At 37.7% G+C, this 27,313-nt stretch overlaps 1 protein-coding gene and 1 non-coding gene across 2 annotated transcripts in view; one reads left to right on the top strand and one right to left on the bottom strand.

The window, feature by feature from the left end:
* The window catches only part of NEB (nebulin), a 263,307-nt gene that overhangs the window by 174,339 nt on the left and 61,655 nt on the right, over positions 1–27,313 (top strand). The window contains exons 85-108 of the mRNA XM_049772977.1: positions 1,174–1,278; positions 1,376–1,480; positions 1,792–1,899; positions 3,361–3,468; positions 3,571–3,684; positions 4,492–4,689; positions 5,062–5,166; positions 5,900–6,004; positions 6,100–6,204; positions 9,990–10,097; positions 12,389–12,502; positions 12,779–12,976; positions 13,350–13,454; positions 15,582–15,686; positions 16,843–16,950; positions 18,520–18,627; positions 19,965–20,072; positions 20,569–20,673; positions 20,774–20,878; positions 22,516–22,614; positions 22,962–23,072; positions 24,159–24,263; positions 25,259–25,363; positions 25,611–25,715. Of these exons, the coding sequence (XP_049628934.1) occupies positions 1,174–1,278; positions 1,376–1,480; positions 1,792–1,899; positions 3,361–3,468; positions 3,571–3,684; positions 4,492–4,689; positions 5,062–5,166; positions 5,900–6,004; positions 6,100–6,204; positions 9,990–10,097; positions 12,389–12,502; positions 12,779–12,976; positions 13,350–13,454; positions 15,582–15,686; positions 16,843–16,950; positions 18,520–18,627; positions 19,965–20,072; positions 20,569–20,673; positions 20,774–20,878; positions 22,516–22,614; positions 22,962–23,072; positions 24,159–24,263; positions 25,259–25,363; positions 25,611–25,715 (2,742 nt within the window). The remainder of the gene's footprint in view (positions 1–1,173; positions 1,279–1,375; positions 1,481–1,791; positions 1,900–3,360; positions 3,469–3,570; positions 3,685–4,491; positions 4,690–5,061; positions 5,167–5,899; positions 6,005–6,099; positions 6,205–9,989; positions 10,098–12,388; positions 12,503–12,778; positions 12,977–13,349; positions 13,455–15,581; positions 15,687–16,842; positions 16,951–18,519; positions 18,628–19,964; positions 20,073–20,568; positions 20,674–20,773; positions 20,879–22,515; positions 22,615–22,961; positions 23,073–24,158; positions 24,264–25,258; positions 25,364–25,610; positions 25,716–27,313) is intronic.
* On the bottom strand, positions 18,052–18,158 carry LOC126009831 (U6 spliceosomal RNA). The gene has a single exon (XR_007496023.1). It is a non-coding gene; the product is annotated as a U6 spliceosomal RNA (small nuclear RNA).

The following is a 27,313-nucleotide window of genomic DNA, read 5'->3' as shown; positions in this document are numbered from 1 at the left end:
CTCAATTTCAAAGGGAGTTTTTTTTTAAATTTACCTTGCTTTCGTATCATCTCTACCATCAATACCTCCTCTCTCACATTTGCATAGATATTTACCAACTAATGTACAATATTAACTGCCTCAATATTAGTGATAATATATTCAAGGTCCTGAAAATACCCCATTCTTTGCCAATCAACTCATTCCTTTAGGTGCTGGTTAGCAAACAATAATGGAGTTATTTGCAAGGAATTAAAGCAAAATAACTTTAAAAAATACAGATGAACCAGTATAAAGTGATTCAGAAGCCTTCATGTATAACTTTGTTAAGGTTAGGATAAAGAGTTTAAATTAGATCACTGCACATCAAAATTAAAATATGGACCTGCCACCTGTCACCTGTAGGGAACAGAAACCCAGTTCACCAGCATGATGCTCACGTACATTAAGCAAACTGTCTTCTCATCACTATCAGCTGGAAACTGGAAGTCAAGGACTGCCTGTAGCACAGGTGCCACACTTAAACACTGACATACTGACTATTGCAACAGAATGACATGGTGAAAATTTAATTTGTAAGACTAGTGGGGAAAAGGGAGACATAGACTGTAGCAGAGGAATTACTTCCTTCTCCTACAACATATGAGCACTTGTTTAATTTTTATTATTTAATTAAAATATTCAGAAAGATGTTTTATCTGCTCATAGCTGAAAAAAGCATTCTCTGTCCTTAGCGTCCATACATTTGAGCACTGCTGTTAGACTCTTTACCACTTTCTCTTTTGGCATAAACTACATCTACATCTAGATTCCATGTAGTTCTTAACACAGTGTTTCATTCAAAGTGACAGGCTCAAGAAATATTATTTATATAAAGTAATAATTGAATCAGTGAGGAACAACCACTAGAGAGACATCCTTCAAAAGTTTCTGGAAAAGGGGACTGGAGCAATGGTGCGGGTTTGCCTTGCACACGGTTGATCCAGGAAGAACTGAGGTCCAATCCCCCAGCGTACCATATGGTCCCCCAAGCGAAGAGCGATTTCTGAGCTCATAGCCAGGAGTAACCCCTGAGCGTCAGAGGATGTGGCCCAAAATTTTTTTAAAAAGTTTCTGAAAAGATTTATTACTTGTTTGTCTTCTAAATCTTATGGCTAACTCATTTATACCTGTGATCTCTCTTCTTGCTCTTAGAACGTCTATAAAGCTGACCTGGAGTGGCTCAAAGGAATTGGCTGGATTCCCTTGGATTCTGTGGACCATCTGAGGGTTACTAAGAACCAGGAAATGGTTAATCAGGTATTTAAATTTGTTCTTTAGGCCTAACTTTCTCATTACCTAGGGATAGGCACATTATTGGGAAAGACCTAGCTTAATCATCTCTATTTATTTGCAGATAAAATATAAGAAAGAGGCTCTTGACAACTATCCCAACTTTACAAGTGTGGTTGATCCTCCAGAGATTGTTTTGGCCAAGATTAACTCAGTCAATCAAAGTGATGTAAGTTTTCTGTATGTATAATATATAATGTATAATGTGCAGTTAGGTATATATCTTTGGATGAATTTGCTTAATTCCTGATAATTGTTTATAAGAAAATGGATATATGCATAAGTTATAAGATTATCTTTATTGGAAGGTCTTTAAACGCCACTAGTAGGTGATATACTTTACCTATTTTTAGATAATGTTAACATTCTTTTCCAAATTATTCTGTTCTATTAGTAAAATTCAACCAGTTAGTTTGAACTCTATAGTTTGATTATTGCATATTAGTAGTAAAACATTTTGCTTTTTTTTTCTCTTCTTAGGTGAAATATAAAGAAACATTTAATAAAGAATTAAAGGGAAAGTATATATTTTCTCCAGATACTCCACATATTACCCACTCCAAAGACATGGGGAAACTCTACAGTACTGTAAGTTCTATTTTATGTGATTTTCAACTAACTTCCCCATTTTAAGTTTTTACCTTATTCATATTCATGGCTGATTCTTTGAGCAGTTAGGAGATGTACTATGTTTATAATATTTAATCTTGTTTATCATATAGATTATTTTTCTAGGTTAGCATTTATTCAAGTGCTATTTTTAAGCTTCTGGATTACTTGACATTATAGATAGCACCAAGGAGCAGAACCCATGGTCCAGAACCTTCAAGAGACTTTACAGGTGGGAGGAAAGGCATTCCATAAATGGAGAGTCCATATAGGAGTGCTTTAGCAGTTCTGGGCACACAGAACTTAGTAACTGTCCACAGAGAAAAAAGAAGAAAGACAAGTCTCTTATTAGGAACCATATTCACATTTATCCAACCAAAAAATGGAAGACGTTCACTGCAAATTTTATTTCAATTAGAGGATGCTCTGTGTGTGTGAGTGTGTTTGTGCATGCACACACAGTTTGCATGTATATATGCCAAAGGGCAGCAGTCTTTGGTAATTTTATTTCCATAGTAATTTGTTTGTACTTTTATAAAAATGTGTAAATTATGTTAAACACTTAAATAATGCCTTGGTGCACAAATTTTATTTGAAACTTGTCAAATGACTGTACTTTTCTTTTTTTTGTTTGTTTTGTTTTGTTTTTCTGGCCGCACCCATTTGATGCTCAGGGGTTACTCCTGGCTAAGTGCTCAGAAATTGCCCCTGGCTTGGGGGGATCATATGGGACGCCAGGGGATCAAACCGCTGTCCTACCTTGGGTAGCGCTTGCAAGGCATACACCTTACCTCTAGCACCACCTCGCCAGCCCTGACTGTACTTAGATAGGCAAACTAATGATTCTCAGCAAGTTTAAACCTCATCTTTTTTTTTCTTTTTTTTTTTTAAATTTTTATTTTGATCATAGTGGCTTACATATTGTTGACAATGATATTTTAGGTACATATTTACATAAAATCAGGGGGGATTCCCATCACCAAATTGTCCTCCCTACACCTCCGTTTTTGTCCTACCACCCATATCCTCTTCCCTCACCCCCAGGGTAGCTAGAATATGTGGTTTCCTCTGTATCTAGCCTACTGCATAGTAGTCTTGCACCTGTTTGGTCCTGGTGCCTCCCTTGTTTCCCCCTCTAATTGGGGGGGCAGGACTAGCTAGTTCAAGTTACATGGTTTTGTTTGAAGGAGAGAAAAGTAATAAACTGGGGTAAAAGTCTAATACGCCGAAAATAAGTGGAATTCTTCTAGAGGCTCTCAACATCGGTTTAAGAAACGAAGGAGAGAAAAAGGGTGAAACATTCCACCAGTACAAAAAGAAGTGTCAAATATCCATCTTTAAACAGAAATATTTTACCTTGAATTTTACCATTTTTGTTTTAGCAGTATCCCCCCAAAAGGTAGAATCAAAATTTCATTAACACACATTTCTTTGTTTTAGATATTGTATAAAGGGGCCTGGGAGGGAACCAAGGCTTATGGTTATACGTTGGATGAACGTTATATTCCCATTGTTGGAGCCAAGAATGCTGACTTTGTGAACAGTGAGGTCAGTAGAACATTTCTTGTCATGGGCTAAAGAGCTATTATTGAGGAGATAGAAGCTGGTTAGCAAATCCCAGTGATTCTCGATGTTGTGCATTCTTCACAGCTAAAATATAAAGAGACATATGAGAAGCAAAAGGGTCACTACCTGGCTGGAAAAGAAATCAGTGAGTTCCCTGGTGTGGTTCACTCTCTAGATTTCCAAAAGATGAGAAGTGCGGTAAGCAATTGTTCACTTACAGAAGATTTGCACAAATGTGTGAATGTGCCTACCTATTAACAATCTGATTTGGGGTTCAAGGTTAAATGGAGGCGGGGTGGTGAAGAATGAGTTAGTCTTGAGATTTACTGCCAGCTAACCTGTTTGCTTCTAATTGCTAATGGTTTGTTCTTTTCTCCACTACAAGACCCAGAAGACTTTGTCTGTGGGAGGAGAAACAACCAGGTCACTAATTATGTATGTTAGAAAAAGACTGAGATATTTAGGTCAAAAAGATAGTACAATGGATAGGGCTTTTTTTTTTTTTTTGGCACATGGCTAACCTGAGTTTGACCCTTGGTGACCCCTGTAACCCCAAGTATCACCAGGAGTGATCACTAAGCATAGAGCCAGGAGTTAGCTCCAAGCAATGCTGGGAATGAACTAAAAACAGAAAAAAGAAAAGAAGGAGAGATTGGAGGATTAATTTTTGAAAGCAGATATATTGTCATATGGTTTTTTGTTTTTGTGCCATTCTGGTAGTGCTCAGGGGTTACCCTTGGCTTTGCATTCAGGAATTACTCCTGGTGATTCTTAGAGAACCCAAGGGATGATGGGGATTGAACTTGGGTCGGCTGCATACAAGGCAAATGCCCATCCTGCTGTACTATTGCTCCAACCCTCCAACATGTGATTTTTTTTTAACTTATTAAGTCTATTTTGAAGCCATGGATCTTTATTATTAAAGAAACAAGACTCTAAAAGTGATTCATCTGAAGAATACATTTTTCTTTCTTTTTTATGCTTGTCTTTAAATTTTCTTTTTAGTTAAACTACCGAAGAGATTATGAAGACACCAAAGCAAATGTTCATATCCCCAATGATATGATGAATCACGTGCTAGCTAAAAAGTGCCAGTACATTCTCAGTGACCTGGAATACCGGCACTACTTCCACCAATGGACATCTCTTCCAGAAGAACCCAATGTTATTCGGGCCCGAAATGCACAGGAAATCTTGAGTGATGTAAGATGTCATTTTTGTAGCTTGCTTCACCAGCTTCGCCTCAGTCTTCCATGCTCCCATTTTCTTTCTATTTATAAACTTGCTGCTTCTCAACACAAACTGGCACAATTAGCCATGTTTGAGTGTAAGAATCCACTCTGAATCATGAGGCATCTTTGTTGCACATTTTATCTGTTTAATTCTAACTTTAGTATTGGCTTCCTCCTGAACTCCTTTTAGCTCAGGCTTTAAAGATCTTCCAACTCTTGAGAGATCCATCTGCTTACTGCTAAACTATTGCTTGTCTAGTTCCAAGGGCTGATAGGGAATTATCAGAAGATTCATAATAAATTCCACTATCATGTATCACCTTTCAATTTATTCTTCTTGCAGAATGTATATAAAGATGACTTGAATTGGCTGAAAGGCATCGGGTGCTATGTTTGGGATACACCCCAAATTCTCCATGCCAAAAAGTCATACGACCTACAGAGTCAGGTGAGCATCTTCTGTGAAGTACCAAATCCTACTAGGTAAATGGAACCCCTTGGTGCTATCAATGGTCTACCAATAGCAAAGATGTGCCCCCGACCAGGCAGAGAAAATAAATTGAACAGTGCTAATCTGTACTGAAGAAATAGTACAGCAAGGAGGGCACTTGCCTTGCATGTGAAGTACCTGATTTTAATCCCTGGCACCCCATATGGCCCCCAAATCTCCCCAGAAGTGACTCCTGAGCACAGTTTGTATGGTCAAAAAAAATGTATAATAAAAGCTATTGTAGTGTCATGTTCTTATGCTGAATCTTTTGAGTTTGAGTCTCTTCTGTGGGTTTAGGCATTAGATCTTTCTAATAGAAAGTTCGCTAGGAAGTGTTCAATAATGAACTTCTTCCAAATCAGAGTTCATTTGGTTTTAAGTAGTTTTTAAGGCATTTGGAAAATTCCCTATATAAATTCAGCTCTGGAATGCCTGACTGGGATTTTGGAGGTCTTACTGTCAAATATCCTCACATGAAAATCAACAAATTGAAAAATAGACCTGGTAAAGATCCAAATCCTGCTTTTGGTCAAGGAAATTCTCAGTCTAGACAGCTATTCAGGAAAAAGAATGACAGTGTGTTAGGATTAAAGTTGAAATTGAAAATAAAGCACAGCTAAGTTGGACAAATTGCTAAGGCTAATTGTTGGCCTGTATCTCATCGTTTTTTTGACTTTTTATTTCTTCACAGATACAATATATGGCAGCAAGTAAAGAAAATCTACCAAATTACAAACTGGTCACAGACACTCCACTTTATGTGACTGCTGTTCAAAGTGGCATTAATGCCAGTGAGGTGGGTTTTCCTTGTATTTCTCTATTGAGACAAGTTTTCCTTACATAATTTCAAATAGTAGAAACTATAATCCTGTTTTTTTATGTTGTCTGTAGGTAAAATATAAAGAAAACTATCATCGGATTAAGGACAAATATACAACAGTTGTGGACACAGTGGATCACGACAGAACCAAGAATCTAAAGAATCTTTATAGCAGTGTGAGTTGGTTTTACTCTTATATTTGAGCAGCCTTTTACCTCTTTGGAGATAATAAAAATGAGATTGTATCAGTTTTTTTCTGAGATTTTTTACATTCCTACTTTATTTCAAAAATCTTCCTCACTTTACTTCAGCAACCCTAGTGACTATAACACTTTCTGGTTGGCATAAATTCAACAATTCCTTTCTCAGTGCCTATGGATACTAATGAAGCTCTTCTTGGTTGATCTTAAACATGTTTTTCTCTGCCTTCTTCAGTTGCAGTGCATACAGACCAGTAATGGCACTTTTTACTTTCTCTTGAATTGTTGATTTAACAAACATTTTTAATTTAATTTTGAAATAATTTAGACTTACAGAAAGGTTACACAACTGTTCAGAGAATTCCTGTACATTTGTCTCTGTCAGTATGATTTTCAAATCTAAGGAATTATGGGCATAGTACAGTGATAGGATGCTTGTCTTACACAAGGCCTAGGTGTTCGATCCCTGGCATCTCATATGGTTTCCCAAGGTCACCAGTAGTGATCCCGCAGTGCAGAGTTAGAAAAAAGCCCTGAACACTGCTAGATATGGGCCAAATTAAAAAAAAAAAAAAGCAAGAGAAAAGAGCTGGAAGTTCCAGCTCACCTCAGGAAGCTCACCACAAAGAGTGATGAGTTTAGTTAGAGAAATAACTACATTTTGAACTGTCCTAATATTGAGAATGTATGAGGGAAATGTAGAGCCTGTTTAGGGTACAGGCGGGGGTTGGGTGGGGAGGAGGGAGATTTGGGACTTGGGTGATGGGAATGTTGCACTGGTGATGGGTGGTGTTCCTTTTATGACTGAAACCCAAACACAATCATGTATGTAATCAAGGTGTTTAAATAAAAAAAAAAATATGCATTAATAAAAAAAAAAAAGCTAAGGAATTAATGCTAATTCTATGTAAATTTAGGTCTTACCACTGTTTTTTTTCCCTTTAATGAGCTTTTCTGTTCTGGATGTCAATCAAGGATTTACTGCATTTAGTTATTATGGGCTCTTAGATTTCTCTGATTTATCAGTTCTCAATTTTTCTTGTCTTTTTCTAATCTTTATACTTTTTTTTTAAAGAGAAGACAAACCAAAATTGTATTTATATTTCAATTTTATTTATTTATTTTTATTTGGGGGCCACACCTGATGATGATCAGAGGTTATTTCTTGCTCTACAATTAGGAAATACTTCTGATGGTGCTTAGGGGACTACATGGGATGCCTGGGATAACCCTGTACATTATCCTCATCATTAATGGTTTGGTGAAACCTGCCCTGTGGCCACTACCCTTTGTGGGGGGTGTGTGTGAAGAGGACATGCATAGCTACTTCTGTTCAGAGTTACTCCTGGTTGTGAGTTCAGGGTTCACTCTAATGGTGATTATGGGACCAATTGGTATGCCCATGATTGAACCCAAGTCAGCTGCACGCAAGGCAAGCACCCAACTTGCTGTATTATTACTCAAGCCTTGGATCTTGATACTTTTGAATAATTATAATGGTTTATAAAATACAAAATTACCCTCAAATTTGTTTCATATGATGGATTAGACTGAGAATATGCTGTTTAACAAGAATAACATACAAGAAGATTCCCTTCTTAATGGCAAGTAGTTCATGATATCAGTAGCTGATGGTGTTTACCATGGTTAATTGGATAATTTGATCTATGAAGAGCTTCTCCATGTTTCTATTATCTTTTTTATATTTTTAAATATATTGGAGGCAATTTATTGGGCTCTATGCAAATCTCCTATTTCTCCTCAAACTTTCTCTTTCTCTTGCATATTTTAGCATTCGTTGGTAGATCTTGCCTGCCACAGTTATTGCCAGAAAATACCCTTACTGGTGATTTCCCCTATTCCTTTCAGATTTTTAATTATAATTCTTTTTTTAAATTGGAATTCTTTTGTAAAGTACAATTAATTTCCCTCATTGTTTGTATCAATATAGTTTATGAATATTCTATGGGCTCTTGTCTAATGCTGTTATTTATTTTGTAGTTCAGATTGTTTTAGCTTTAGCCTTCAGGAACTCTCTCATATGGCATGCCTTTGGCATACCTCACGATTGTATTTTTGAACAATTCCCACCTGGTATCACAGGATGTGTTAAACTGATTTCATATTTTTCTTTCTCTGAAACTACCTTGACAAGCAACCCTGAATTATAAGAGAATGCTCTTTTATCAATTGTGCTCATTGCTATAGTGATTTCACTTACTAGGTGAACTTTTTATTAAACAAAACTTTGAAAAAAAATAGAGTGACTAACCTCTTTTAACATTTATTTCTGTATTTACTCAACTTTATATTTATTTATTATATATTATATTTTATATTATATATATATATTATATATTATATTTATTTATATATTCCAAAATCATGTGTTTATACTGATTCCAAAGAGTTCATTCTAGCTTTCTCCCTTCCCCTATTTTTTCCAGTTTACATCTTTTGTTCTTTTCAGTGAAAATTTTGCCTAATTATTCAATCTCATCTGTAAATATTTTCAGAGTTGCTAACCTTATGAAAAATTAATATACTAACTAGATTTCATTGCATATGTAGTTATTTTTGTCTCTAGAGTAGACAGTCAAAAACTGTTTTCCAAAATAAGTTAGTTGTTTCTTCTCCATTTTTTAGGGTAGCCTTCTATGTATAGTGTTATTATATTTATGTTATGGTTTTTTTAAACTTTATTTATTTATTGATTCATTCATTGATTATTTTTGGGCCACACCCAGTGGTAAACAAGGGTTACTCCTGGCTCTGTGCTTAGAAATCACCCTTGGCTGTGGACCATATGGGATGCAGAGAATTAAGCGTATCCCTCCTGGGTCGGCCTCATGCAAGACAAATGCCCTACCGCTGTGCTATCTCTCCCAGCCCCATTGTTATGGGTTGTTTTTCATTTTGGTCTTCCCCTCAATTTTAGCTGATCCTTTGTTTTAATTTACATAGGCAAATCAGACTTCTTGTTTGCATTTAAAATCATGGACTTCGATAAATGCATAGTACTTACCAGCGCAGTCAAAATGTAAAAAAGTTATTTATGTTCCACAAAACTTTCTTCTTGCTCCTTCCTTTCCTTTTTATCTACAAAGATGAAATTTTGGTCTTTGTAGTCTTACTTTTCCATATGTCATGTAAATTGAACTACATAATCGCCAATATGAATTTATTATTATGTACGTTGGTGCACAGAGCAGCAGTTTTCTGTCTTTATTTCAGTATGATATTCCACTGGATGGATGCACCACATCCTCCTTTTCCTTTCACAGTTGAAGGACACTTGAGTAATTTTTCAGATTTAACATTTATGAATAAAGCTATTATCCATATTTTATAGGCTTTTTAAATGAACATAAATACACAGGGCAAATAAATACGTAGGCATGGAAGCATTCTTGAATTTGCAGTAGCCCTAAAAAAAAGGATAGGAATAATACAATGGTTAAAATGTTAGTGGTTTTCATCTTCCATAAATTTTTAGACTGATGGAGAATAAGTAGAATAGACATCTGAAAGTCTGATAACTGTCCAACTGTGATAAGTACTATGGTAGTGAACAAAATAATGGGCTGTGAAATCATGGTAGTGGCATTAAGCCACTTATTTACTTAGGGGTATTTAGACCCTGCTGAGTGAGAGCTGGGGGTTCTTTCAGAGAAGGGAAGAAATGTAAGGGAAAATCTGCTCTCCAGAAACCAATTAGCCTGCATTTTCTGATTTTACAAAAATATTTTTCACTCCTACAGAACCTGTATAAGGAAGCATGGGATAAAGTAAAAGCCACCAGCTATGTCCTGCCTCCCAGCAGCGTTTCCCTGACACATGCTAAGAACCAGAAGGATCTGTCCAGCATTGTAAGTCACATAAATCCCTAACACTCTTCCCATCTGCTTCTGCCCACCTTTTCTTTCATAGTATATTTAATTGACTCGCTTGTTGCCCAGAAATACCCCCAGCACTTACACAGAAGTGTGCCAGCAAGTATTTTCAAACTCTCAGTTATCACCAAATCTGTATGCTTTCTTCCTGTTGAGGGCCCTCAAGTTCATAATCACTAACATTCGCAGGAAGGACCCAGATGTGGCCCTTGATGTCTACACAGGGCACGGATGAACAAACAAATTGGTCCTTGAATAGCCACAAGGATAGGATATCCCAACAAACTGAAAATCTACCTATAATAGTGGAACCCCCTATATAAGCAAGGCCCACTTTCAGGGACACAATGAATATCATTCAGTCATGGATCTGATTGGTTGAAGCCATAAATACTAAACCATGAATAGAAAGAAACCTTTCACAATTCACTCTTTATTCAAGGGTTAACTCTATTGTGTTTTAGCCAGAAGTGAACATAAATAGAAGACAAAAGAGAACTTAGATATTATTTTTCAATAAATTTTCATAAAATTAGAGATTAAAAATTAGCCAGAGAATGTCATTTTTATACCATTCTCAGATAAATAAATAAAAAATAAATAATTATATTTATAGTATAAAATGTAAAAACTTTTAAATCTTTTAAAATTCTACTTTTGGGGGCCTGAGTAATAGCACAGTAAGTAGGGCATTTGCCTTGCATGTGGCCATCCGAGTTTGATCCCTGAAATCCCATATGTTCTCCCAAGCCTGCCAGGAGTGATTTCTGAGTGCAGAACCAGGAGTAGTAACCCCTGAGTGTGGCTGGTTGTGGCCCCAAAACCAAAAATAAATAAAATTCTACTTTTTATCTAAGATAGTTTTTTTAGTTTTATTATTATTTTTATTATTTTATTATTTAGTTTTATTTATTTACTTGAAATTCTAGTTTTTAAGGCATAAATTTTATATGGACTACACACTTAAAAACTTCACTGTAGGGGGCTGAAGGATTTAAGGTGCTTGCCTTGCGCAGCTGATTCTAGTTTGATCCCTGAGTTTGAATATCTGTCTCAAAGCACTACCAGGAGTGACCCCTGAGCATAGAACAAGGAATTAGCTCTGAACACAGCTAACCAAGGTCCCAAAACTACAAAAATAGAGTAAAGTAAAATAAAATAAAGTTTCCTGTAATCTTTACTGCAGTTCCATAGACATAAATCCCCTTCAGAAACATTTGGACTTTTTTCTATTAACTATGAACAATTTACATATTTTAAATTAGGTATTTCCTGAATCTTTTTCTTTGACTTTTAAAAAAAAATGACAATCCTGGGGCGGAGCAGTGGTGCAAGCAGTAAGTCTGTCTTACCAGCACTTGTCTAGGACGGACTACGGTTTGATTCCCCAGTGTCCCATATGGTCCCCCAAGCCAGGAGCGATTTTTGAGTGGATAGCCAGGAGTAACCCCTTGAGCATCACTGGGTGTGGCCCAAAAATCCAAATATATATATATATATATATGACAATCCATTACTGTGATAACTTTGTTTTATATAGCAAGTTGACACATTTTCACACATGCAAGTAAGGTTTCTGTACATTTCCTCCTGACATAAATGTTTTACAAAAAACTTCTGCTATATAAAAGTTAGTGAGCTCTTATTATTTATAATATACTTATTGAAATGATAATAAGAGTTGAGTAGATAGCTCATAGACCATTCCTAGTACCACATGATTCTCTGAGCATTGCTTTTGTGTTCCTGAGGAGACCTGAATTATGGTGCCAGGGAGATAGTACAGCAGGTAGGACATTTGCCTTGTAGATGGCAGACTCGAGTTAAATCCCTAGCACCCGATAGGTCCCCTGAGCCAAGTAGGAGAAATTCCTGAGTTCAGAATCAAGAGCAAGACCTAAGCACCACCAGGTATGATCCAAAACCAAAGTAAAATTTTTGAAGCTTTAAAATTAGTTGTCAACCGTATCTGTAGTACTTTCAGATATAGGCTGATTTACACAGCCTGCCTACACGCACACGCACGCGCGCGCGCACACACACACACACACACACACACACACACACACACACACACACACTAACCCTGCAATAGCTTCTGGAGTTATAGCTCTACCTCTGTACACAGAAAAGGAGACAAACCCGGAGATAAGTTCACCCTAGTTAGCTGGATATCAGAATCTGGTCCTTCCCATTAAGATTCCTTCTCTTTTAATCATATTCATTCATTGATTTCCAAATGACATTTCTTCTTTTATGTTCTGTAGAACAAATATCGGGAAGAATATGAAAAGTTCAAAGCTCTTTATACTTTACCAAATAGTGTTGAAGATGACCCAAATACAGCACGATGCCTCAGAGTCGGCAAATTTAACATTGACGTAAGTAATCCAAAAGGCGCTGCTTGATTTGCAATCAGGTAGAGTAATCCTGAATCAGCATGGCTTAAAATGCACATCTGTGAAGACGCTAATCATCACTGCAGTGTATATTGCTTTCCCCAGCTACATTCTACAAAATCTGTAGAAAGTGCCAGGAAGTTCAGTTCACACCCTATTCGTAGCCAACTGCTGAGAGTTGATTATCTTACTTTCTTTGGTATATGCTCAAGTCCTGCACCATTTCCCTTATAACTGTCATTTTATTTCACTTTCCAGCGCCTGTATAGGTCTGTGTATGAACAGAACAAGATGAAAATCCACATGGTGCCTGACATGGTGGAGTTGGTTACGGCTAAGGATTCTCAGAAGAAAGTCAGTGAGGTTGATTACCGCCTGCACCTCCATGAATGGATTTGCCACCCTGACTTAAAAGTTAACGATCACGTCAGGAGAGTCACAGATCAGATCAGTGATGTAAGTCCTTGGCTTAACAGGGTGCCTCTTCCCATGCTGACCCCAAGTAGAAGCCAATTTACCTCTTCCTTTTCCCTAGCCTGCTTTCCGAAGTTGCTTACCTATTTCTTTATGCATCTGATTGCTTATCAGAGCAGTTCCTTGGAAGTAAAGCTTAATATGCCTTTGCATTCACTGTGTCAGTGAATTTCATTTCAGTCTGCTTTGACCCAGAGTGGTTGGGGACTTTGGTATTAAAATGCCAGTATACTTTTTTTAATATGTAAAATCTTTATGTAAGCATCATGATTACAAGCCTGATTGTAGTTAGGTTTCAGTCATAAACAGTGTAGTTTTATTTTTCTTATCCCCTTCATCTATTGCTATCTTCTAGATTGTCTACAAAGATGACCTCACCTGGCTCAAAGGCATTGGTTGCTATGTATGGGACACTCCTGAAATTCTCCATGCAAAACATGCTTATGATCTGCGCAATGATGTGAGTTTATCTTGATTTTTGTCCCTTTGTATTTTTGTTTTTAATTTTAATATATTGTTTTGCCTATGAAATCTAGAGTTAGTTATGAAATCTAGAGTATGTTAAGTATAAACTTAGTCACAGGTCAAATATATCTTAAATAGTGTGGAGAATGGATGATCTGGAGAAAGATGTTAGGGACTAGAGAGCAGCCATTAGAGATGTACCTATTTCCATTTCTTAGAAATGCATTTATTTGCTTTAGGGAGGTTGGTTTTTGCGGGCCACACCTGGTGGTGCTCAGAAGGTTTTGACTGACTCTACACTCAGGAATTATTCCTGATGGTGTTTGGGAAACATGTGGAATATCAGAGATCAAGCCAAAGTTAGCCACATGCAAGGCAACCACCCTACCTGTTGTACTACTCTTCAATTCCAGAAATGCATTTGATAATAGAAATGGCCATTTCTTAAGAAGACATTCCAATTTTGTCTATGGGAGATGCACACCACCAGCAAGATAGTTTCCCAGGGCGCTCATATAAAATGTGATAGAGAGTAAAGGCAGCTTCAATAAGGAAAGCAATTGCTTCCGCTTTACCCATCTCAGTCATCTGGCAAAGTGCCTGGGACATCCAGGACTGATGAAAGTCTGCAATGAACCTCTCAGGGTAGGGACTGTGCATCTCATCAGCCCAACAACAAGGCATCCTTCAAATTGCCCAAATCCACTTGTTTTGCTTGGTGTGGAAAATGATCTCTGTCACCCAATTTCTCAGAGAACTATGAATTCAGACGGAAGCAAGGAATCACTCTTTGTGGGAAATTCTAAATTCTACCTAGGCTTTTTAGGTCTGTCACCTTTTCTTCACATAATAATAATTAATAATAATAATAATTAAAATAATAAAATAACAATAATAAATATAATAATTTCAGGAGCAGATGAATAATGAAGTTTAAAAAAACTTCATTTGGAAGTAAAGGTAGGAAAGGAGAGGGCTTCTCCAGAGTGAAAAGAGCAGGCACAGATGTGTGAGTCATTTTCCCAGAATGGGGGAAATGCACCCTAAAGTAATAATGACCACATCTCAGGCAGATACAGTTCAAAGAGACAAAGCCAAGAAATTCAGCATCCCAATAAACAATGCTGGCAAGTGCTTGCCTTTCTCTCTGTCAAGTTAGTTTTTATACGGTTTTACCAAATCGCCCCCAGCCCAGCCCATTGCTAGAGTGGTTGCCAAGGTGGATAACTTAGAGCACTTAGTTGTTCATCTTCTTTTGATATTCTTTGCATGTTTTTATTTTCGAAAGTAGAGCTTCTCCTCAGAAGGTCCAGTCACCTCTTCTCTCCAGAGCCATCCTTGTACCTAGCCTGATATTCTGCATTTTGTTGTTTATATATATATATATACATATATATATATATTGTGTGTGTGTGTGTGTGTGTGTTTTGAAGTCAGAAGTCCTTATGCCTTCAGGCTGGTTTAGGTTCCAATGTTTACCCCAACATACAATACCAGCCAGCTCCCTATCTTTCTGTCTGTAGACTATTAACAATATGCTCAAGCTGTTTTACTGTTCTTTGATGAAGGGACCCTGACTCTTCAATTTGTACTATTTTAGATACGTTCATGAGCATGTAATTTTCATATAGAAAAATCTCATGTGTGTAGTTTGTAATTTTATAGAAAGAATCTATTTGTAATGAGAGACATATTCAAAGCAAATTAATAGCATAATCAAAACTTCAGGATTGGAGCCAGTGAAATTGTACAGCAGGAAGGATGTTTGCCTTGCACATGGATGACTCAAAGTTCAATCCTTTGCATCCCATATGGTCCCTCAAGTCGTAGTGATTCCTGAGCACAGAGCCAGGAGTAAGCACTGAGCACTGTCAAATGTGTCTCCAAAATAAAACAAAGACTTGAGAAAGAAAGTTTAAATAGTCTAGAAGAGCAGTTGCCAAGTCTCTGGAAGTTCCTTGAGATTATGAGCATTAATTATATTGATTATCATAATGCAATTACATCCTATTTTGCTGAATAAAAACTAATGAATATAAATGCCTGGAATTACAAGCTTTTCAGAGCAGATGACTGCCTAATATGGAGTGATTGATACACATTTCCTTTCTTCTCTGGACAGATAAAGTACAAAGCTCACGTGCAAAAAACAAGGAATGACTACAACCTGGTCACTGACACCCCACTTTATGTGCAGGCTGTCAAAAGCGGAAAGCAACTAAGTGATGTAAGTGAATTTGGGGTTGTCACTGTGGAAATGAATAAAGAATAGGCACCTCTTGGGTAGGAATAACAAAACCAAGGCTGGGTGGAGCAGATCTTTTCATCCTGGAAAAGAGTCTTAGAAAGTACTTAGGATTCTGCTCTTAGTGGGCTGGAGCAGTAGTAAAGTACACAGGGCATTTGCCTTGCACACAGCTGTCCCCTCTGCCAGCTAGGAGTAATCTTTGAAAGCAGAATCAAAAGTAACCCTTCAGCACCATTGGTTGTAGCAAAAAAGAAAAATATATCAACAAGCAAATAAAGATTCTGCTCTTGTTTTTAACTTCTGAAGCATTCAAAGAGTTCCTTTGAGTAGAGTTGTAAGCAATTTAAAGCTGTGAAATGCTAGTGTTTCAGAGCATCCAGAATTTCTTTCTGGATTCTTATGACTTGTTTCTACCTCACTATCTTAGCCTTCTAATAAAAGAGAACTGACAAGGTAGAGTTCAGAAATGTCAATGGAGTCAGCCTCTACCATACATCATTTGTGAATGTGGGGCAAACCATCCCTTTGTGTCTCATCATCTTTATATGTGTCATGAAAAAGGGGTTTGAAAGCACACACTGTGGCCCAGAACAGATGCAAATCTACTCTTATCTGTAATAACTCCACTGGCTATTGAATCACTGTTTAGTCCAGTAGGGAAAAAATAAATGAAAGCCTATTATTTGTATTTAGAGTGGTCAACCACCATTGTTTTCATGCCTGAGCCAGACCTTCCATTTCCTCCTCAGTGTGAAGTCCACACCCTGCTCTGATTTTATTGGACAAAACAATGTAAGATAGATTTTTTTATAGGCACCAATTTTTTTCTCCCAAGTAGGGCTCAAGGGACTGCTCTAGAAGTTGTTTAACCCGGCTGCTATACAATGCAACTACACAGGGGTGCTTGGGCCAACAGGGCCCAATCAATGATGGCCTTGCTCAAGGATGTCTTCTTTTTGCTTTTGTTTTATGGTGCCAAGATTAAGCCTAGCATTTTACACAATGAGTAATGTGCTTTCACTTCAAGCTCCAGCCCCTGCAGACTGCCTTTTTCACTATAAGAAAAACTTAGGTTTCCATATACTTTGCATCTTGCTAACAGTTTCAAAGCAACTTCTACTTTCTCTGCACCCAGGCTGTCTATCACTATAACTATGTGAACAGTGTCAGAGGCAAAGTAGCTCCAACGACAAAAACAGTGGATCTAGACCGGGCACTTCATGCGTACAAGCTGCAGAGCGAGGTGAGAACTGTTGTCAGAGGTGAGAAGTGTTGTCAGAAAGGCTCCGGGGTACAAGGGCCAGAACTTGGTCCTGACTTAAATACTCTTTAAATTGTAAATGTAGTTCTATTTGCATGAGTTTCAAAGCAAACAAAGGAGCATCTTCCTTCTTGGCTGACAGGATTCTTTAATCAAGCAATCAAACAAGCAACGGGAATTTTCTGGAACACAGGCTGCACACAAAAATGGACTAATTGGGACTGGGTGGTTCGTACACTGTGTAGGGAGCTTGAATTGTTCACAGCTGACCCAGATTAGATCTCTGATATCACAAATGGTCTTCCAAGCACTGCAAGGAGTGGAGCACAGAGGCAGGCGTAACCCTTGACTATGGCCCCAAACTAAAAACAACAAACAATCAAAAAAAAAAAAAAAACTGAACAATGACAAAGATAAGACCTATAGCCACAAAAGGCTACTAAACCATAAAAGATAAAGCTAGAGGGGCCGTTGAGGTGGCTCTAGAGGTAAGGTGTTTGCCTTGCAAGCTCTAGCCAAGGAAGGACTGCCCCCCCATCCCATATGTTCCCCCCAAGCAAGGGGCAATTTCTGAGCGTTTAGCCAGAAGTAACCCCTGAGTATCAATCAAGTGTGGCCTGAAAAACCAAAAAAAAAAAAAAAAAAAAAAAAAAAAAGAAGCTAGAAATTATGGCTGAGATATAGGAGAGAAACTAGATTTCACTCACCTGGTGCTGATGCCACTTTAACCTCAACTTTTAATGCTGTCTTTCTATATTCAATGTTTAAAATATAACTTGGTTTAAAAACTTATGAAATCCTATTCTTTTTTTTTTTTTTTTTTTTGTGGTTTTTGGGCCACACCCGGCAGTGCTCAGGGGTTCCTCCTGGCTCCATGCTCAGAAATTGCTCCTGGCAGGCACGGGGGACCATATGGGACGCTGGGATTCGAACCGATGACCTCTTGCATGAAAGGCAAACGCCTTACCTCCATGCTATCTCTCCAGCCCTGAAATCCTATTCTTACTCTGTAGTTCCCCTGAAAGACAGAACTTCTTTTCACCTTGACCAAGAAAGACCTAATAATCCAATCCTTTTTTTTTTTTTAATATGGAATGCTTCACAAATTTGCGCATCATCCTAGCATAGGGGCCATCCTAATCTTCTCTGTATCCTTCTAGTTTTATTATATGTGCTGCCGAAGCGAGTATTGATAATCCAATTTTTACAAGAATTCCTTGTAAAGAGAAATATCTCATGTGTGTGAATGGCCAAAGCAGTTCTTGACCACTTTTTGTTCTTTACATTTTTGCGAAATAATATGCACATGAACTAGGCATATCTTCAGAAGATATGTTCTTTACGGTTTCCTCACACTTTGCTCTTTTTCCAAAACAGTATATTGAATATTACCTGACTCTTAGAATTTAAATTCTACTTCAAAACAGTCCAGGAGCATAAGCACATTACATATCTGGTTAAAAATCAAATGTGAGTTGCATAGGACTCATTTCCCATAGGCCAGTTTATTGATGTAGATCTCATGTAATTTCCTTTTTCTCATTCTGGCAGAATCTGTACAAAGGACCTGGCCTGCGCTCACTGCCCCATGGATATAGACTTCCAGTTGACACCCCTCACTTCAAACACAGCCAAGATACCCGATACATGAGCAGTTATGTAAGTAGCCTCGTCCTCATAAAGATGGGGTCAGAATTGGACAGGGAGTCACTATTCATTTAAAGCCTATCTTATTCCTTAAATTACCCTGAAATTTCAACATGTTATCATGTGAAACAGTGCTGAAGAGAGGTCTCATTTTATAGAGGTGCTATGGAATTAACCTGCTCTTGTAATAAGCAGCACTTGGAGCCAGCAGGTGTAGAAGAATTCTGAAGTATCTTATCACATATAGGAATTATAATTTCTTATATGTGTGTATATATATATACATACACACACACACACATATATACACTGATGTGTGGCTTTAGTGTTCCCTTTTTCCTACAATGTTTCATTGCAGCAAATGAGATGTGACACCAGGAATGAGTGAGACCCTGCATGGGGGAGGGGGGGAAAGAGAGAGAGAATAATTGGATCGCGTTCTTGTCTTACATGCTGCTGACCTGGGTTTCATTTCTATTACCTCTTATGGTCTCTTAATGCCTGTCAAGAGTACAACCCTAAGCACAGATAGGTTTAGTCTGACAACAATAAAAATAGCAATATTTCATGTGCCTTTAAGAAAAAAATGTTCTCTCCTAGCAGCTGGTTTGGATACATAATTTATTATAGAGCTGAGCTCCTGAATTCTTTTCATAGAAAATCCAGGTGGCTATGTGGATAAGAAGGGGTTCTCACTTCCTGTTGCTCGTCCTATTGCTACTTCTATGAAACTCTCAACTTTTCAAAAATTCTAGGTTGGAACTTAGTACATCTGCCTCATCAACAAGGCCTAGAAAAAAGTTACTCCAGCCCACGTAGGTTATACCCACAAAATAGCTATCAGCTAAAGAATGAGTTTTCCTTAAATAATTTTGGGTTGCCCTTCAGAGTCTAGGAATCAAGCCCAATGGCCAGCAAGTCCAAATAACTTATGACCCAATAATAAGGCTCCCAAAGGAGACTTATGGGGAGAAAAATCTAATAGCTATTCAAAAATATCAGTTCCTAAAGCCTTAGCAGTCTTAAAGTATTTTTGCTATTTTTTTCTTTGCATTTCCTAATTTCTTCCCCATGGTGGAGCTAAAGCTATAGGATGTCTTACAAATTTGAAACATTTCTATATAGTGGTTCAAGGCAACATTAAATTTTAGTCCCTTCTAGGTCTGGTTTTATTAATTAATGAAGTAATTTCTAAGGATTGACTTACCATCAAAATTGTGTGTGGCCTTTTTTCCCTCTACTTATTGCTGAGAAAACCGTTTTCAAATGCAAGTGCTCTTACTCATTTGCAAAATGGAAAACTGCTTTTTGCTTAAAAATCAGTGATTTCTCTGACTTTATTTCTGCAGTTCAAATACAAAGAAGCTTATGAACATATCAAGGCAAATGGATATACACTTGGACCCAACGATGTTCCATTTGTCAATGTTCGAAGGGTCAACAATGTGACCAGCGAGGTAATGTTTTTTAGTTCTGGGGAAGAGGGAATATTGGACTTCAAAGGTCATTGCTTTGTAAAATTCTAAAAATTAATTATTTTTATAAATAAATGTACACATCAGCAAGGATTGTAAGGGGCCCTTATTATCACCATTTTGACAATGACATTCCACATCAATGCCTTTCTGTATTTGTAAATGCCATTGTGAGCTGCAGATACATTATAATGCAAATTAATTCATTTTGTTACATTTCTATTTGAGCATCTTTAATAAGGGTATATTTTATTCAGACTTGTGACTCTCTATAGAACTATTGGTGTTTCTAATCTTTCCATCCAACCATCTGATAAAATGTAGGGTTTTTTTTACTCAGAATTATATCCTTAATTAAGATCAAAATTTTCTCCTGATATTATTTTTTATGCTAGTCTCTCTTCTCATGGTTCTTTACGTAAAGTGTCAGCTTATTATCATTCTGCACTAAGTACCTGGAATGTTTTTCCTCAAACAGAGACTGTATCGACAATTATACCACAAACTGAAAGACAAGATTCACACAACTCCTGACACCCCAGAAATCCGCCAAGTCAAGAAGACACAGGAGGCTGTCAGTGAGGTGGGTATTTTCTTAGGGGAGAGAACACAAGTGTCAAACCAGGGATAAGAAGTCAACCATTTGTTCATTAACATATATTTCTGGACATACTTCTTTGCAGCTGATATACAAATCAGACTTCTTCAAGATGCAAGGCCACATGATTTCATTGCCGTACACACCACAAGTGCTTCATTGTCGCTATGTGGGAGACATCACCAGTGATGTAAGTTTTCATAGAAATTTTCTGGAAACACTCTCCCAGAGACAGGCTTCCCTTGAACAGCCAGTGGTCTTTGAACAATACTTTCCATTAAGTGCTTCTAAAATGAGTATACCATTTCCAAGTGAAACACAGATGTAAGTAGAACCTTGCATTTCTCCAGCTTTGGAAACAGTTGATAAGAGTTCAACTGGGTAACACAAGAATTGCTATTTACTGTGGTCCCTTCAATATTGACTCTGTCCCAGGCACTATTTCTTTTCTTTCTTTCTTTCTTTCTTTCTTTCTTTCTTTCTTTCTTTCTTTCTTTCTTTCTTTCTTTCTTTCTTTCTTTCTTTCTTTCTTTCTTTCTTTCTTTCTTTCTTTCTTTCTTTCTTTCTTTCTTTCTTTCTTTCTTTCTTTCTTTCTTTCTTTCTTTCTTTCTTTCTTTTCTTTCTTTCTTTCTTTCTTTCTTTCTTTCTTTCTTTCTTTCTCTCTCTCTCTCTCTCTCTTTCTTTCTTTCTTTCTTTCTTCCTTCCTTCCTTCCTTCCTTCCTTCCTTCCTTCCTTCTTCCTTCCTTCTTCCTTCCTTCTTCCTTCCTTCTTCCTTCCTTCCTTCCTTCCTTCCTTCTTCCTTCCTTCTTCCTTCCTTCCTTCTTCCTTCCTTCCTTCCTTCCTTCCTTCCTTCCTTCCTTCCTTCCTTCTTCCTTCCTTCCTTCCTTCCTTCCTTCCTTCCTTCCTTCCTTCCTTCCTTCCTTCCTTCCTTCCTTCCTTCCTTCCTTCCTTCCTTCCTTCCTTCCTTCTTTCTTCTTTCTTTCTTTCTTCTTTCTTTCTTTTTTCCTTTTTGTTTTTGGGTCACACCAGGCTGTCGTCAGAGTTTACTCTTGGCCCTGCACTCTGTGATCATTCCTAGCAGTGCTGGGATGGACCCAAGTCAGCTCCATTCAGGGTAAATAACTTAAACATGGTACTACCACTCTGGGTCCCCTAAACTGTACATTCTTTAGCAACTTCGTTACTGTTGTTCCCCTTCTTTTTCCTTTTTCTAAAATGCCACTCTGAGGCCTAGGAAATAGTCAAAAGACTGACACTAGGATGCCTAGGTTCAGACCCCAGCATTCATGTGTGCACAAGGAATAGCCTTGAAAACTACTAGGTATGGCACAAAAGCAAAAGTAAAATAAAAAGCTGGAGGAATAGTACACAGAGTATAGCACATGCCTTGTATGTTCCCTTGGCATTGCCAAGGTGCCCTTAGTGGTTCCCAGAAAAAGCCAGAGTGGCAACACATCTCCAAAACTCTCCCTGAACCACTAGCCTCATTGAACTCATGTTTTTGAGAGTGGCCTTCAGATCCCCTGAGCACTGCTTAGGAATTCCAGTGCCCTCCCCAAAATAAAACATTCACTTCAATCTGTATTTTTCTCTTAACGATAGATTAATACATAGTAATGGTTGTGTTTTCTCAACAGCTCAGGTTAGAGATTAGAATGAAAACAAACCAAAAAAATTCTATGATTTCTTAATTGGAAAACAAACTAAAGCAGCCATTTTGTCAGCAGACATTTTGAAAGATACATTAATAAAGAGGGGTAACTAATCTTTTTTGTACTTAATATACCTTTTCTCATGACCTATCATTTCTCTGGTTTTGCCACATAGATTAAATACAAAGAGGACTTACAGATTCTGAAGGGACTAGGATGTTTCTTATATGACACACCTGACATGGTTCGCTCCCGGCACCTGCGCAAACTCTGGGTGAGTGCACAGTTTTAATAAAGGAACCCTTTACTTTGCTTCCAAGCCCTCCCTTCCTTTCAGTCCACCTAGCTGTGCAGAAAGAACTTTTGGCTATAGATCCTTTCAAGGGAAGTGTACCGAGAGATCCCACTTGAGCACATGTTTGGCCTTCTTTGGGATGTCTGTGTCTCCTGCCAGAGGTTCTAGGATTATTTTAATGACAGTAGCTTTTCTTTCTGCCTGGAAAGCCATCAGGATCCAGGGTTGGCCTGCTCAGCTTGCACCAATTGGCTATTTGATTGAAAAGGTGTGGGCATGACATGAACTTCCTGAAACAATTCATTATTCGTATTCTCTATTTTTAGTCTAATTACCTGTACACCGACAATGCAAGGAAGATGCGTGACAAATACAAAGTAGTCCTTGACACACCAGAATATAGGAAAGTGCAAGAGCTGAAGACACATCTGAGTGAGGTAAGGATCCTTGAACTGTCACTACAAGAGGCTCAATCTCTAAGTAGAGGTTTTCAGACAACTACCCTAGGAGGAAGGTATTGCCTCTGCCTTTCCTTATAGAATGAGCACCATGTCTAAGTAGGTCAATTGATTTTACTTTGTAATAGTTGTTACATCTCTTAATGGTGTTACTAAAGTCATTATCTAAGCATGTACTGGACTCTGGTTGGTGCTAATTGAGCCTTCCTGTGTTCCTGTTTAGTCTCAATAAGCTTGGTGGTCTTCTATGAAACTTTCCCATCAGACTTGCTTGTGATCCTACTTGGCTGACACTACTATAACATTTTGAGATGTTGTGTGGCTTCCGAATCCAATATCTATAGATCTGAAACAATTGTGGTGGCTTGACAGTTTAAAATGCTTAAAATATGGAGCTAGGCCATTTCTGTCAGAGGGTGTCAAGAGTGGCTAAGGGTTACAGTACATTCAGGTAGAAAGGGGAATCTGCCTTTCTCCATTCTGAGAAATCTCCAGAGTTATCAACCTGGACCATTCTACCTGGGAAGAGTCCACACCATCATTTTCTTTTTTTCCCCCATTTTCGGTAGGCCACACCTGTAAGTGCTCAGAGATTAGTCCAGGATCTGTCACTCAGGATCATTCTGGAAGAGCTAATGGTGTGTGCCAGAAAAGCACTCTACCTGCTGTACTATTTATTCAGCCCCAGCCATTATGTTCCTTTGGGGTTTTTTATAGTGAAACTGTGCCACTTTTCTGCTGGAAAGATAGGGGGTGTTAGTGTGGGCTGCTGGATTTTCCTGTGTGGACTTGTCCTGCCTCCATTTGGAGAATACCCACCCCCAAAGTTTTCAGCCTGTAGACTGGTTCCACATAGGAAAAATTCAGTTACTCATTGTATTTTTTAGAATATTTTATTTTAATCTGAGAAAATGGAAAGGAGGGTGATGAGGTAAAGACAATGATTTATTGGACAGACATTGAAATTGTTACAGTGGGGGGGTGAGGTTTTTTCTTATGTAGTAAACAAAATGCAGAAAAATATTACATGTTAACAAATGACTATGATGGCTGCTTTCTCTCCAGCTGGTATACAGAGCTACAGGCAAGAAATTGAAATCCATCTTCACTTCAATTTCTGATACTCCTGATTTGCTAAGAGCCAAGAGAGGGCAGAAGCTGCAGAGTCAGGTATTATTCTATACACAAACATTCATAAACCTGCACTGTTAGTATCACTGGGACTCTCAAGGACACTTGGCCATCCTGCTTAATAAGCAAATCACATTGAATTTTCCTTCATGCAGGCTCAAGATCATTAATTTTGAGAAGCATTTATTTGGACTGGGGATAGGATTTAAATGGTAGAATGTATATTGCATGTGTAGGTCCTGGGTTCAGTCTCTATACTGTATTATCCTTCAAGTACCCTACACCAGAAATACTGTCTGTGACCCCCACAACAATTTATAAAAGAATTCCTTTGAGGTCATGATAACTATGGCCATGTTTTAAATGGGCAGGCAATGCTGAGTCTTCTTTGAAAGTCCTAACTTTTGTGATTAGTTTGAAATTTTTATCCAGAGAGAGAAAACAATTGCTTGAGACACTCATTTATTCTATTAATCAATTAGTCACAAGTAGTTGAAACTAAATTTTAAGTATTCATATACAGAGATTTGAAAAAAGATACATTGAGGTTCTATCAGAATTTTTTGATTCTTCTATAAGCACTCTTTCTCATGTGGATTGAGAATGGACCATACTCAGCAGCATACTCATTCAGCAGTGCATTAAAAAATCTGTGTCATAGTGAGAAATGAAAGAATAAAGGTCAAAGCAATAACACAACAGGAGGGCATTTGCCTTGGATGTGGCCAACCTGAATTCAGTCCCCAGCATCCTACAGGGTCCCCAGAGCCTGCCAGGAGTGATAATTGAGCACAGTCAGAAGAAACCCTGGAGTGCCACCGGGTTTTGTCCAAAAAAAAAAAAAAAGAAAGAAAAAAGAAAGAAAGAAAGAAAGAAAGAATAGATGTAAATGTAGCAAAAAAAAAAAAAAAGGCAAATAAACACTGCCCTCCTACTTAAGAATTAGAACATAAAAAAAACAGGAATAAGTAGTAAATAACATCTTTAAAGTGGTATCTCTATCATCTGATCCCTTTTATGATTTTTTTTTTTAGTACTTGTATGTTGAACTCGCCACCAAAGAGAGACCTCATCATCATGCTGGAAACCAGACCACCGCTTTGAAGCATGCTAAAGATGTGAAAGACCTGGTCAGCGAGGTAAATTAAACATTCAGCACGAGGACATGGAATTAGAAAAATAAATCCTTTATTAAAACTTTACCTGCTGCTTCTGATCAGAAAGTTTGCCGATCTGAATTGTACTCAGAGCATTAGAATACCAGAGACGAAACTATTCTCTTTGCTAGTTTTATATAGTTTCCCTAGTCTAGATCTGTGGCATGGTAAAAGAGCTAGAAGGATGAAAACATTAAGTTTCTCTTTCTTTTCAATCTTTATCTTTTAGAAAAAGTACAAAACCCAGTATGAAAAGATGAAGGACAAGTACACACCAGTTGCAGATACACCAATTCTCATCCGAGCCAAGAAGGCTTACTGGAATGCCAGTGATGTATGTATATCTTCCTTCTTTTATATTTTATTGAGACAACTGATATTACTGCAAAAGATGCTGTACTAAAACCCTGAGTGAATCAGGACAAACAAAATGAATCAGGAGAAGCAAGAACATAAAAATTAATCCATTCTTGGACTAGAAGGGTAGGGTAGGAGGTAAGTCACATACTTGTGTTCACCTTCTTTGGCTCTTTTCATGGTTCCATCCCTGATATTGCTCCCCTGTAGCACTGCTACTTGTTATTCCTGAGCATCATAGCCCAAACCTGTCTCCCCTTTCTCTCACTGCAAAAAATTAAAATTAAAATCTCACAAGTATAAACACTAAAAGTTATGCAAGGTAACTAAGACTAATGTTGAGAGCTGATGTGGGAGACGGAGCATCCCACATATCAAAGGAACTCTGAATGAATTTTCCACCGCCTGATTCAAGCCATAAAGTTTGCTTAGCCCCGAGCCAAAAGGAAACTCTGCAAATAAATTTAGCCCAGCACACAGAATCTGGCTTAACCAGATTCCTTAACCTTTCCATGGAACCTGTTTTTGTAACTGCTCTCAAACACATAATTATAGATAGGTTTTTGTAAAGTTTAAATTATGATCCTTATTGCTTGCACAAAAGAAAGATTTAAATGGAAAATAGGCTAAACAAAAATTGTATTTGCGTAAATATCAATTAGCTATTTGTTTAAGGATTTGTTTCCCCTCCCCCCATCCTGCCAGGTTCCTCTTTATCCTTCCCGCCATCAAAATGTGTTTATGCTCCCATTGGTTAAAATTGTTGTACTTGTACAAATCTGATTGGTTTATATTTCAATCCTATGTTACTACCCCTCCCACAGGAGCAGGGCATATAAACCCTGCTCTCCCTCATTAAAGCCTCTTGACTGGCATACGTCACCATGAGCGTTTTACTAACTTCTGCAGCTTAATTTTTTAGGTGTTCACAAAAGAGCTTAACACTCGCGAATTATTTGTAGCTGATTTTTGCCTTCTGTCCTGGTTGAGAGAAAGCTGCTGGCCGGAATTCTCTCCCAGTAAAGGGCAGGAGCAGAGGCAGTTACAAGCTACTAAAATCTATTGTTTTCTCATTGCACTTGGAATCTTTCTTATAGTTCTTTGGTAGCACCTCTTAGACATCTAATTGTACTTATTATTAAAACCATTCTTTGGTCACATTGATAATACAGTAGGAGGCAATTGCATATCTGACCCAAGTTCATTTCTTGGCATCCCATACAATCCCCTAAACCTACCAGGAGTGACCCCTAAGTGCAGAGCCACAAGTAAGTCCTGAATATTGTCAGATGTGATCCCAAAACAAAACAAACAAAAACATGGGGTTGGCACTAGTCCTATGCACTTTAAATCCTGTCACTTTTCTGCTCTATAGCTACATATATGCCAGTTTTTGGAGACTTTCTCTTTGCCTGTGGGATAATAATAAGAATTATAATTTTAATCAGACTAAGCAAGACCATATCTCTAATACTCCTGGAATAGTACAGAATTGTCAGTTGACACTCAGAAAACAGTTGTTCCCTTGATCATCTGAATCATGTGATTAACACATTTGTTATAAATAGAAGAGAC

This window comes from Suncus etruscus, chromosome 5, assembly GCF_024139225.1.
Source record: "Suncus etruscus isolate mSunEtr1 chromosome 5, mSunEtr1.pri.cur, whole genome shotgun sequence".
Lineage (NCBI taxonomy): Eukaryota > Metazoa > Chordata > Mammalia > Eulipotyphla > Soricidae > Suncus > Suncus etruscus.
The sequence above is the reverse complement of the archived record's forward strand: the minus strand, read 5'-3'. Positions and strand labels throughout refer to the sequence as shown.